The 11,811-nt window shown below is 40.3% G+C and overlaps 1 protein-coding gene across 8 annotated transcripts in view; it reads left to right on the top strand.

The window, feature by feature from the left end:
• The first annotated feature begins 389 nt into the window (after positions 1 to 389).
• Positions 390 to 11,811, top strand: part of BLTP3B (bridge-like lipid transfer protein family member 3B) — a 66,076-nt gene continuing 54,654 nt past the window's right edge. For 5 of the 8 annotated variants that reach the window (XR_012775110.1, XR_012775108.1, XR_012775109.1 and 2 more), the window contains exon 1: positions 921 to 1,071. Coding sequence is in view for 3 of the 8 variants with exons in the window: in XM_075497793.1 (XP_075353908.1) it covers positions 965 to 1,071 (107 nt within the window). In the remaining 5 variants the exon portion in view is untranslated. Of the gene's footprint in view, positions 530 to 920; positions 1,072 to 8,115; positions 8,263 to 11,811 lie in introns of those variants that run through there. The other 3 variants (XM_075497769.1, XM_075497760.1, XM_075497752.1) reach the window with 3 other exon arrangements.

The following is an 11,811-nucleotide window of genomic DNA, read 5'->3' as shown; positions in this document are numbered from 1 at the left end:
CGGAGCCACAGGCGGGGACGCAGAAAGGCGCTTTCAGAGTTTTGGAGATGGGAAGGCTGAAGAGGGAGGAAAGAAGCAGCTGGCGGAGGAGAGCAGAAAAAGGGCGGGCGGTGCAGCCTGGGGCGGGCAGAGGCTGAGGGCGCTGAGGCGGGACGGCGGCGCTGACGAGGCGGACACCGGCTGCGGCGGGCAGGGGATCTACGAGCAGCGAGACTTGGAGGCGACCTTTCCCCGCCTCCGCCTTCCCGGGGCTGCCGCTCCCCGTGCGGGGCGGTGGCTCCGGGTCCGGCCCTCCCCGTTACCTCCCCGCCCCCCGTCACTAGGCGATGCTGCAGCCAAGATGGCGGCGGGCGCTGAGTGAGAGCGAGCGGGGGCAGCGGCTCCGCTCCCGGCGGTCTCCCCGCTTCGGGCAGGGGAAGGCGGAGGGATGAGGCGGGTCCCCGGTCCCAGCTGGTCGTCGTGAGGGGCGCGGGCCGGCAGACACCATGGCGGGGATTATCAAGAAGCAGATCCTGAAGCATCTCTCCAGGTCAGTGGGGCGCCGTATCCCGGGAAGGCTGGGGGGGGGCGGCGGCAGTTCCCGGTCCCGCGCCCCCGAGGGGGGAGCGGGGCCTGGCGCGGGGCGAGGGGACCGGGCTTCATTCAGCCCGCGGAGGGTGGAGCTGGAGCCGCCTCCTCGGGATGACTTGGAGGCAGAAGGGGTGGCCGGCTGCTTGTGTGTGGCTGTCCGGTGGTGACAGCCGCGTAAATGGCCCCTAGCCCCCTCGCTCGGTTCCCGGCGGCGGAGGCGGGGGGGGGGCGCGCAGGCGCCCGCCCGAGGCGAGGAGGGGGCTTGGTCTGCCTGGCGCAGAAGGGAGTCACCGAGTGAGTCACTGTCGGGCTCCGGTCGCCTCCCCGCCGGGCAGACGGTGCCCGCCCCCGCAGCCCGCCACACGGCGCTGAGCCGAGCCGGGCGGGGGCTGCCATGGCAGCGGGCCCGCGCCCCCCGGGACGCGGTGGCGCAGCCCCTCGGCGGGGGGAGCTGACGGGGCCCGTGGGGCGCTCCCCAGAGCAGCCCGTGGCAGCGAGAAGGTGTGCGAGGGGGAGCGTGGAAAAGACGGGGAAAACCCCAAACCCCGTCGTAATTCAAAGGTGGCGGGGGGGTTTACACAAGCCGTCCCAGTTCGCTTGGTGGCTGGGGGTGTGGGAGCTCGGCGTGTGTCCTTGCAGGTCTGGTCGCGACGTGTGAGCTCTTGCACACGCAGGTGAGGCCGGGTAACAAAAGAGACGCGTTCCGGTGCACGCAAAGGGATGAAATAAGTTCGACGTTTTCTGGGTGACTGAAATCGTATCTAACGTGCCTCGTGGGTTAAAACAACAAACGAACAAACAAAACCCCTACTGTAAAATTTTGTAGCTGTCAATGTCGTGTGCTTGAAAGATGGAAAAACTGTGGAAAGTACACAATATGACTGATGCAATTTTAAAAAGACAGATTACATTTCCCCCATTTTCTAAAGAGAGACAAAAAGCTATTAGGTACTTGATCTGTCGTGATACCACACCGTTGTTATTCTTCAGAGCTTACTTTTATAAATTAAAAAATATAACCTGAAATATTGGTCCCTTATTTGCTTATTTTTTGTAAATGTTTTATACGATTTTTGTGTGGTATTTCTGAAAGGTGTTTATTTTCATCAGTGCTAATAAATAGAGAAAATCAAACAAAATGAAATGGCAGGTTGGCATTTGACTAATCTGTTGATGATGCACAGGGAAAACACAATTCTCATTCCAAATCCTTTGATATCTATCTGCTAAAGATGGTGTATGAAGCAGTAGTAGAATAATTTTTCTTCTCCACCCTACTTATGAGTTTTGTGGCTGGGAATGCTGGTAAAGAAATGTTGTCTTCACATGAAGATAACTGAACACTGTACGAATGGAAATGCAATACGAAGATGTCGTCAGGCTTGAGTCAGCTTTCTAATCAGAAACGTGCATGGAATCACTGGACTTAATTGACTGGTACAGCTATTTCCTATAGTGCTATTTAGCAAGCTGTATGGAAAGAGAAGTAAACTGTAGTCTCTGTGCTACAGGTTAAAGTCTAAAATGTGTCTGGGAACTGGTCATGAATAACATGAGCTGGTTTTTGTTTGGTTTTTCAAATAAACAGCTGACTAGATTAGAATTAAGGACTTTTTAATGTTGATAAATTTGTGTTTGCTTTCTTGTGTGATGAGATAATGCTTATTCAACAAGACTATGTCAAATGATTATGACAAGTTTCATCAATTTTAAAAAGCTTATGGGATATATCTCACAACCTGTGGTTTGCAAGTTGAAGTTGAGGCTCATGATCCTCCCTATGTTGACATTAAAAGGGTGTGTTTGCTACCTAAAACATAGACAGTATTATTATTAAGCCCATTATTATGGGTGTTCTTAATCACATGATCAGATAATATCTTTTCTTGCTGCAGAACTGGTGCTTCAGTGGTTGCAGAAGTTGGTTACACAAGAAAACAATTCACGTGACATGAGCAGCTGTAAATCTGGTGGCTTTTTAAATTTTAGGAACTTGTTTTTTCAATGAAAATGATAATGTTCTTTATTTCAGGATTTTCTTTAATATGTTTTATAAGAATGTGATTAAGGTAGGCTTCACACACTGCTTTATTTCAGTGTGGAGCCAAATACATGAGCAATTTCCTGTAATACAGAGGATGCCAAAGGACACTTTCAGTTTGTAGTCTATTACTATATTGCTTCCTCTTCTGCAATTTTCATAGTTCCTCAAAACTGATGCCTGTTTGCCATCTTTAATGAAGCAGGTATTAGCGGCAGGATTAAAATGTACCAGAAGAAGTCCATATATAGTAAAGGAAAAGTGGAAAGAATTATCCTGTTATCTCGATTTACTTTAATTTTTGATGATTGCATTTCTCTTCATGTTTGAATAAAGCCAAATGTAGTATGTACGTCAAAGAACAAATAGAAGATACAAACTTGTACCTTCAGTTACAGAGAAGTACTTTCTTTTTTTGCCACAAATCACAGAGTCACAGAATGGTTGAGGTTGGAAGGGATCTCTGGAGGTCATCTTGTCCAGGTCCCCCAAATCATCATTGATTTAGCAATATTTGCCATGAAGATTGCTGCAACATCTGTTAGTCACGTGTTAGCAATTTTTAGTTTTCTTACTATCTAGATACTTTATATGCAAATTTAAAAGCATTGTGTCATTCAGCAGTGTAGTTTCCATTTAGCAGTTTACAGTGCTTTTAGATGAACTTATATGGACACTGGTGTTGTGAAGGAGCCTTATTGTTCTACATTTGTTAGCTAGGGAAAATTTTTACATGTGTGTCTTTAAGGTCTGAGAACAAGAAGAAGAGGAAGACCCAAACTGCATTTTGGAACAGTTTTGATATCTAAATGACTTTTTACCTTTGTAAAAGGTTTTTCTTATTGCTGTGTTACAGCTTAAGAACAGTGAAGGTAGTAGAGCTTATTTACTCAGCTTGTAACAAACCAGTATCTTATGTCAGGATCTGGTGATGAGTTTTTAGCTTTCTCAGTCTTTTAAAAACTTCTAAAATATAAGCTATGTCCTCTATCTTCAGCATGCGTTGCTCTTCTCCAAGGCTGTGGAAGAAAATGAGGAGGGAAAAGGGGTGAACAAAATACATTTTTTTTGTTGTTCTTCAGATTGTGGTGCTTGGCATAGGATGTGAAACTAAATGCTATCTGCCAAGCTGAAGAGATGACTTTGTCATTTGGAGACTTGAATTTCTGTTAGGTCCATATTGTGTTAGTTGTGTTTTTTTGTGAATATGGATGGTGGAGTGTCTTTATTTCATAATATACGTGCCCTAAAATGAAACAAGTATCTGGATAATAGCATTATCCTTTACAAAGGTAGGAATGACACACTGTGCCTAGGAGTCTTCTGTGTAGTGTTGGGATCCCTTACTCTTACTATCAAGGTCTTCCCCAGTGAACTGAAACTTGTGTTGAATCTTCATATGTGCTGTTGCATGTTTTCACGGATGAGAGATTTCTTGTTGAACAGCACCTTTTATTGCAAGATTTTCTGTGCACTGCTCTGCTATGCTAATAGCAGATACCCTTCACCATTACTTCTTTTTCCTCAGTTAGACTTTGTAGACAAATGTGTAAAACAATGGTGTTAAAGATTTCCAGTAGGACTCTAGATTGCGCTATGCAAGTTCACAATAGCATTCCTGTTATACTATTTGTGGTTATAAGGGGATCATCTCCACCACAGGGGTTTGAATCTTGAGTTGTTTGGATCCAAGATATTGACAGAGATTGGGTATTACTAGCACAGACTTGTATAATTTTTTTTCAGGTGTTTTTTCAGCTGTTTTTTGGTTTTGGCTTTTAGTATCATTGACTGAAATTGCCTTTCTAGTTAATGAGTTGTCTGAGTCTTCTGTGTAAGTATCTGCAATATCCATGCCTTTCTGTGAAAAACAGTTTTGTTTATCAAAATATGTCTAGGAAGCATGAAAGAAAGCTTACAGACTTTGCTTCTATGTTGAGTTAAGTAGTTCCACTGAATATGACATTCTTAATCTCAATTAGATATTAACTCTTGAGTTTACCAACAATAACACATACTTCAACTCAAAAAATTACATTCTTTGTTGGAGTCCTATTTGTTATTTTCACAGAGAAAACAGTAAGAGGTTTACAAGGGCTTGGTATGGCAGAAACCCAAATTGTTTTCAGTTTGTGTCGTTAGTTAATGTTCTGCGTGACCTTAGACCTTCTTTGCTTTTGCTTACCTGAAGCAATAGATGTGAAAATACTAAGATTTCAATAGAAGAAAATTGCAGTAAGTTTTGGGACAATTTTTTTCACCTCATAGTTGGGAAATCATTCTAAAACACATATGAAGATTGGTTTTATGAAGAATAGCATACTAATTGTATGGATATCAGGAATCAGCTGATCCTGCTATAAACGGTGATATCCTACATCATCTGGTACAACTTCACTGATACATGTCCTACCTAAATATTTGACCTGCATATCACCCTGCTTTTATACCAGTAGGACATGCCTGTTTGGTGAGGGATGTTGCCATCTCAATAGATCTGAGGTGACTCCTTTTATAATCTACCAATGTAACACCTTTATTTGGCCAGAATGGGCTCGTTTCTTCCTGTAACTAAATGACCAAAATTGTTTGGATGAACTTTGAAACTTCTGCTAGTAGCAAAAGAAGTAGATTTTTTGCTTATTTTCAGTTTTGTCAAAGTTATCCAATTCTTCTAGCCAGCCAAAGAACACAAAGTGTGTACTTTTCCTAGAATAAACATAAAACAGCTTCTCTCTTTGCTTGTACTGAAGATTTTACATAGTGTATTCTACGTGACTGACTTTATTGGCTTGTGTAGTATGTGGGAAAATTGCAAAACGCAATGTAGATGTAACAATCTACGTTGTTCTGAATGAATCTATGTTGAATCTAAATGCTTACGGAAAGTGTTAGCATAATATCTATCTTATGTGCTGCACCTAGTGAAAGAACGAGTCTGAAAAAGTACAGGTAGTAAAGCAGAACTGCTTGAGACAGCAGAAGAGCACAAGGAGAAAGAGCAATTTAAATTTTCATTATAACCCTGTATTTCTTAAATTCCCTTATGTTTGAAATTCAATACTTTTTGTGTTTAAGTGGAGACTTCATGCCAACAGTTTTGTCTGTGTGAATCTGTTGGTAGTGTTCTGATGAGCGTAAAGGAATCAATAAATGCTTTTTTCAACAAAAATTAAAAACGTTCACTTTCTTCTATTTTTGTTGGTAGCTTCATGCGTCAAATAGCATTTTAAGCTTCTGTAACAGAACATCTTCCAAAAGGCCAAACTGAAATTGCTGTGGTGCTTTATGAAGTTATAAATGTATTTTGGAGATAAACGAGCAAGAATGTATTTGCTGGTAGAATTCTTAATCATTACATTTATTAAGATTTTATATTAAATCTTGTGTTACATCTCAGAAAGATCTCTTAAGCTTTCAGTAGCATTTGGGTTAAAATAAACTTACAGAATTTTACTTCTAGTTTTCCGTTTGTTTTACTTTATTTTTGCAAATGTATTGTAAATCTGGATGCTGATTCTGCAGGTGTTTTATTTGTACGATTAAAGTTCTGCTGAAGCTTTGTTGAAGTCAGACAACTCTTATGTATACATACTAAAAATTAATGCATTTGCAGCAACAACAGGAATTAATCAGTAGCATTTTACTTGTATGCGATCATCTTCTTTAAACGATTCTCAGGATAGTTTTACTGGGAAATAAGTTTCAGAATGAAAATGATGTTGAAGATTACTTAGTGTACAAGTAGCTGATATGCTAGTGTGAAGCATTCTCAGGAAAAAGGGTATTTAAATAAAGCCTGTGAGGAATAAAGTTGTCTTATGTTCAAATGATTATGGAGTATGTAAGAATCAAAACAAAGCCCACAGTTACATTTTTTGAAATTTGGTGTTTCTCCTGCTGAAGCCTTGGTGTTTTTTTTTGTATCAAAGGGGTATAAAAGTATGTACTAAATAACTTTCAGAGTGGGAGGTGCTTGTTAAAGTGTATTTTGTTTTATTTTCTGCTTTCTTCTACAAGCAGATTGGGCAAAGGAGATTATAATTCTATTAACGTTTCAACAGAAATTATCTAAAGGTTTACACGAAGTGATTTGTTGCACAGATTTTTTTGCAAATCATGAGAATAATTGCTAACAAGTAATTACACAACATATCTAGGTTTTGGCTGCTTGCGGGGGAACCCAGGTTTCTCAACCCAGTAGCTCCCACAGGAGTTCTTCTGTACACCTTTGTGGAGCTGGTGCTAACCAGGGTTCAGATGATCTCTTCATTCTCTCCTCTTTTCATGAGAAGAAACAGGAGAGGAAAGTAAGAAAAGGGCTCCCATTCAGGCTGTGGCTTTTAGTACTTCCAGGCTCCCCTGTGTGGATGTACAAGCCTTGCTGTGTGAAGAATGCCCCCAGCACAGATTTTGTGGCAGCTCTGCCATGCAGTTTACCATATAGCTTAGAATACCAGAGCTTTTATTTTCTCAGAGAAGTTGGCTGCTTCTGTTATCTGACTCCCAAGGAAGCAACCTTGGGATCCAGCTACCCAGGCATGTGGAAGCTATGTGGTTGCTTACTTCTAGAACAATTTTCATGTTGTAGTTGCTCCCATTGCTGGGGATCTGGAGACCTGAGAAAAATAAGCATTTGTAAATAGGTATCTGTAATTCACTTTAGTAATAAATCTCTTAAATGTTGTTCAAATATCCCAACAAACTGCCTATTGAGGGCCCTGTCCAAATGCTTGGATTTTATTGTACCCGAAAGGGTAAAGTGTAGGAATTAATTATATTACTTATATTCACTTTTCAAAGTGAAGACAGGTAACAAAAAGATTCTTTTTTTAAATTACCATATGGTTTGACAAATCAAAGATTCTAATTTTTAATTTTTGAGAAGCTTAATGTACTAAAATTTCTTAGCCTGCAAAATCAGAATGTCAAGCGTGTGCAGGTCTTTGTAGCACCGCCTCAAAGACAAAAACAAATCCAAGAAGTCCCATTCCCTTACATCTGTAGAGTCATATTTCTTTAGTGTGAGTTTTGAATAGGTGAAGTTGAGACACTGTGAATAGGAACAATAATGCGGGCTGAGAAATCTCAGGCTAGGCAAAACAAAACTGAAAAGTTGTCTCCCATTTCAAAATAAAATAAAAACCTCTTATGGTGCATCTCTGGTCTATCTTCGTTCTCACATTCCAAATATACTTACTGAGTACCTCTGAAACCACTTGGCTATATTATATAGACCTTTTCTGCATGATTAAAATTTTCTCCTTAAGCTGTTCATTTAAACATGGCTGCAGTATTGTAGTATCAGACAGCAAGGGATATTCTCATGGGAATCTAGCATTTTACACAGGTCTGTTTCCTTTTTAGTTCTGTAATGTCATGATGTGTAACAAACTGTTGTAACTGCAGTTATCTTTAGCTAAAACTCTCTTACATTATTGTATCACTCCTTTTTCCCTTTGAACTTGATCCCTTGTGTGTCCCCTGTGTCCCGTTCCCTGCAGCGATCCCAGCTGGCTCTGGTGGAGATTGGTTTGCTGTGAATATCCTTACTACCAAAATGAGTACCAGAAGCTTCTCAGAAGCCGTGGCAACTGACCACTTGCTTTCACCAGGAATAGGGGCCTTTTGTCTGAATACCTTGCCCTCAGGTAACTTCCCCTCTCCCACCTTTGTAGAGTAAATGTAAGAGGTGGTATGCATTTATATAAATTTGGGAGTGAAATGAGCTCTATAAAATGTTAATTGGATTTTCTCTCCTGTTTGTTTTTGTAACTTACAATTCTGCAAAAAATAATTGTTTGCTATGCAGTTACATGTTTTGGGTTTTTGGGGTTGTTTTTGGTTGTTTTTAAGTCCTAAACTAAATTTGCAAAACTGGTTTGTGAAGTAAGTCAGCAGTCCCATTATAAACATACCTTTATGTGTATTTTCTAAATGTAATCTTCTGGCTGTTTCTCAATATCTTAGGCTATTTGACATTTGTTGTTTATCATGTACACCTACTTAATTTTTTTTCATAACTTGATGTTTATTACCTCTGTATTGATAGATATTTGAAGGATCAGTCAGCTTTTTACCTAGTTTACATAAGAGAATAGCTGATTTTTTTTTTAAATTAAAATAGCCCTTATAGTTAATGTCTTATTGAGAAATATGAATAAATGATCCAGTTTCCAAAAGGCAGATGTTGTAATGCTTTTGCACTACACTGTTACTTCTTGATTTTAAATTTATAAAATTACTTCGCATCAAGTGGCTTTTCTTTGCATTAGGTACAGAATGTTGTATTTTGAGTGGCGTTTAATAGTTATCAAGTATAAGCACATTCCCAAAATGTAAGGTGTTATTTTTGCTGCCTACAATGTGGAAATTGCATATACCTTGACACATACGGTTTACTATATTAAGGATTTTATGTTATCTTGTACTCAATGTATGCATTAAGGTCTGTCGTGTATAGGATTGTCATGTTTGAAACAAGTTTTTTGGGTTTGATAATATTGACCATTTCTATGCTTGTGTAAGTGATAGGTGAAAAGACTCATGGAATAGAAAAGCTAATATTGGTCTGCGTGAGGATTTATCATAAATGAAAGAGAAATTGTGTGAGCAATATTTTACTTACAAGATGATTATCATTCATGCAGTGTAAGCTCCTTATTTATGCACAGTGCTTGGCTATGTCTGAGCAGATCTGCTGCGTGACACATAATTAGATAATAGCCATTGATGATGGCAGCTGTTTCAGTTCTGCCTGTACCCAAAGAGCAACCAATACAGTTTTTGCAACTAGAAAGAAAATAATTTCCTGTATGTATTATTACAGAATTAACTAGGGGAAGCTTTATATATTGCCAACTGACTGTTGGTGGGGATGTCGGTATCTGAGAAAGTATGGAATGGGTCTTAGAATGAATGGATAAGTGTACTAAGTTGTCTTTAGGAAGTCAGCTGGAGTAGCAGTCCATGCTGAAGTCCTTCTATGTTGTCATGAAATGGAAGCAGTTATTTGGAAAGCATCAGCAAAGCAGATGTACTATGCAGCGCTCCACTTCCTAGGATGGGAGAGATAAAGGGGATTGGTGTGACACTGCACCAGATGTGTTACACAAGTATAGGCTGGTTGTTGAGTCAGGGTCCTAATTAGTGATTTGCCTGGAAAGGAAGATCTGTCAAAAGGCCTGATTAGTGTTAGGTGGTTCAGGTTCTGTATAGTAGCCTGAAAAGTCCCACCTGAAGCTGTAGGGTTGTAGGTAGTGTTTTGGACTTGTCTAGTGTGCTTTAATTTGTGGCCAGCTGAGAGCAGTAGGTCCAGGCTGGGTGTGCAAACAGGGGAGTGTCCTGTCCTGCCCCAGAGGGTTGGTCCATGAGCACCTTCGCAAGATGCTGTGCGGCAGATCATGCAGATGCTCTCCATGCTGGACATCCAGCAGGCCATGCAGGGTTCTCCATCTTGCACTCAGCCACCAAATACATACCTGACAATTTTACAGAATTTCAAGGTGTGATTAAATAGAGCACGCAGGCATTCGTGTGGGGTGGCCACATTACCCATGGGTAAAGGGGTGATACCGTTCTCCTGTACACATTGATGTTGGAAGGTGTAAGAAGGTGCCAGCCAGGTATCATAGGTAGTGAGGGGTGTACTTGAAAAGTCTGGTGTCAGGTGTAGCTGCTGCAGTTGGTATTGCTATTTAGGAGTCCCCTGTGACTCCTTATTGCAGAATGAGGGAATGGTAGCCCTTGCGGTTCACTTACGGATAGGGGCTTCTTGGGAGGAAACTGCATGGTATTTTGGAATCTGTGCAGGGCAAAACATTGCTGATACAGATGACTTCTGGAGGATAGCCTCTTAGACCACCAAAGTTATGTCCACTGTAGACTTGTCTACTGGTTACCCGCTGGCTGCTGACAGTGGTGAGATTTTACAGTGCTACGGCAATGCTCTCTTCCTGGTGCAGACTGTGAGAGTGCCATTGTTTGTGGGAGGTTTTTTGTCCAGAAATATTAAAATTTATCCTCACAAGTGTTTCTTTTCAACCTAATGTACTGTAAATTTTCTTAAGTAAAGAACTTAAGTGTGTCTGGTTAATCCTACTATGTTGTAGGCGTAAAAAGTATTACCTCTCCCTACAAACCCTACCAAGTGCCTTTTTTTTTTTTTTTAAATTCTTTTAAGCTTTTGATCTTGGTACTGTATTCTATCTTGATGTTTTCATGGGCATTAAAATGTTCTGCAATGAGTGTTTCCTTTTACTGGCTTTAAATCTGTTATTTTTTAGTTTGGTGTGTGTTTTTGTTCTTATGTTAAGATAAACAATCATCCAATTAACTTTTTGTGCAGTGTTCATTACTTTGTCATTAATGTTTTTGTTTATCCTCTCTGTTTCTAAATTAGTTTTAATATTTTCAGAAATGGATATAGTGTCCAAGATGAGGGCATGCCATCATATTTGCGGTGCTATTTAGTACTACTTACAATTAATTTTTTATACATAAAAGTACTTTAACCTTCATATATCCCAGGCAGTTTTTCATCAATTGTCTCGTCTCTTCCAGCTTTATTTCCTAAAAATGCATCTTTCACTTAGAACCCAGTAGTTTCCATGAATTATATCTTTAGATGTTCAGTATCTTGCATCATCAGTGAGTCAGTTGTTTCTGCAAAGCCATTTGCTGATGTCTTGGGTTCCTCAGAAGGTCAGTTTTCTGTGGGCTTGATGAATGTGTCTTTAATGTTACCTGTCAGCTTTTACACATTTTACCTCAACCTGCAGAGCTAAAAATCATTTACTCTAAATCTTACATAAACCATAGTTAATGGTTTCTTGCTGGTTGAAATACTAATTTAATACACTGCATTAAAAATAGAACATCCCTAGGACAGCCAGGATTCACTGAAAGGTTTCTGTTACTTCACAGTTCACCAGCTTTTTATAGGGCATTACTAAATATATTCAGTGCTTTTGGATTTCCACGTATCCTTTGGGCATATTAGATATTGTTGCTCTTGCAGTCCTCTGACCAACTTCTACTAACCTTAAGCCTGTATAGTTAATTTTTGGTGAAGCTTTTTGGTTGAAGTTCCAAGAGAAGGTATTAGTTGCTTGATTCTCATCTTGTTTCATGGGTCTGAAGGATTAAAATAGACATTTTTTACAGAAGTTCAGGTTTTGTATTTGGTTTTCTTCCTGGTC

Source organism: Mycteria americana, chromosome 1 (assembly GCF_035582795.1).
Source record: "Mycteria americana isolate JAX WOST 10 ecotype Jacksonville Zoo and Gardens chromosome 1, USCA_MyAme_1.0, whole genome shotgun sequence".
Classification (NCBI taxonomy): domain Eukaryota; kingdom Metazoa; phylum Chordata; class Aves; order Ciconiiformes; family Ciconiidae; genus Mycteria; species Mycteria americana.
Note: the sequence above shows the minus strand (reverse complement) of the source record. Positions and strands in the feature narration are given on the sequence as shown.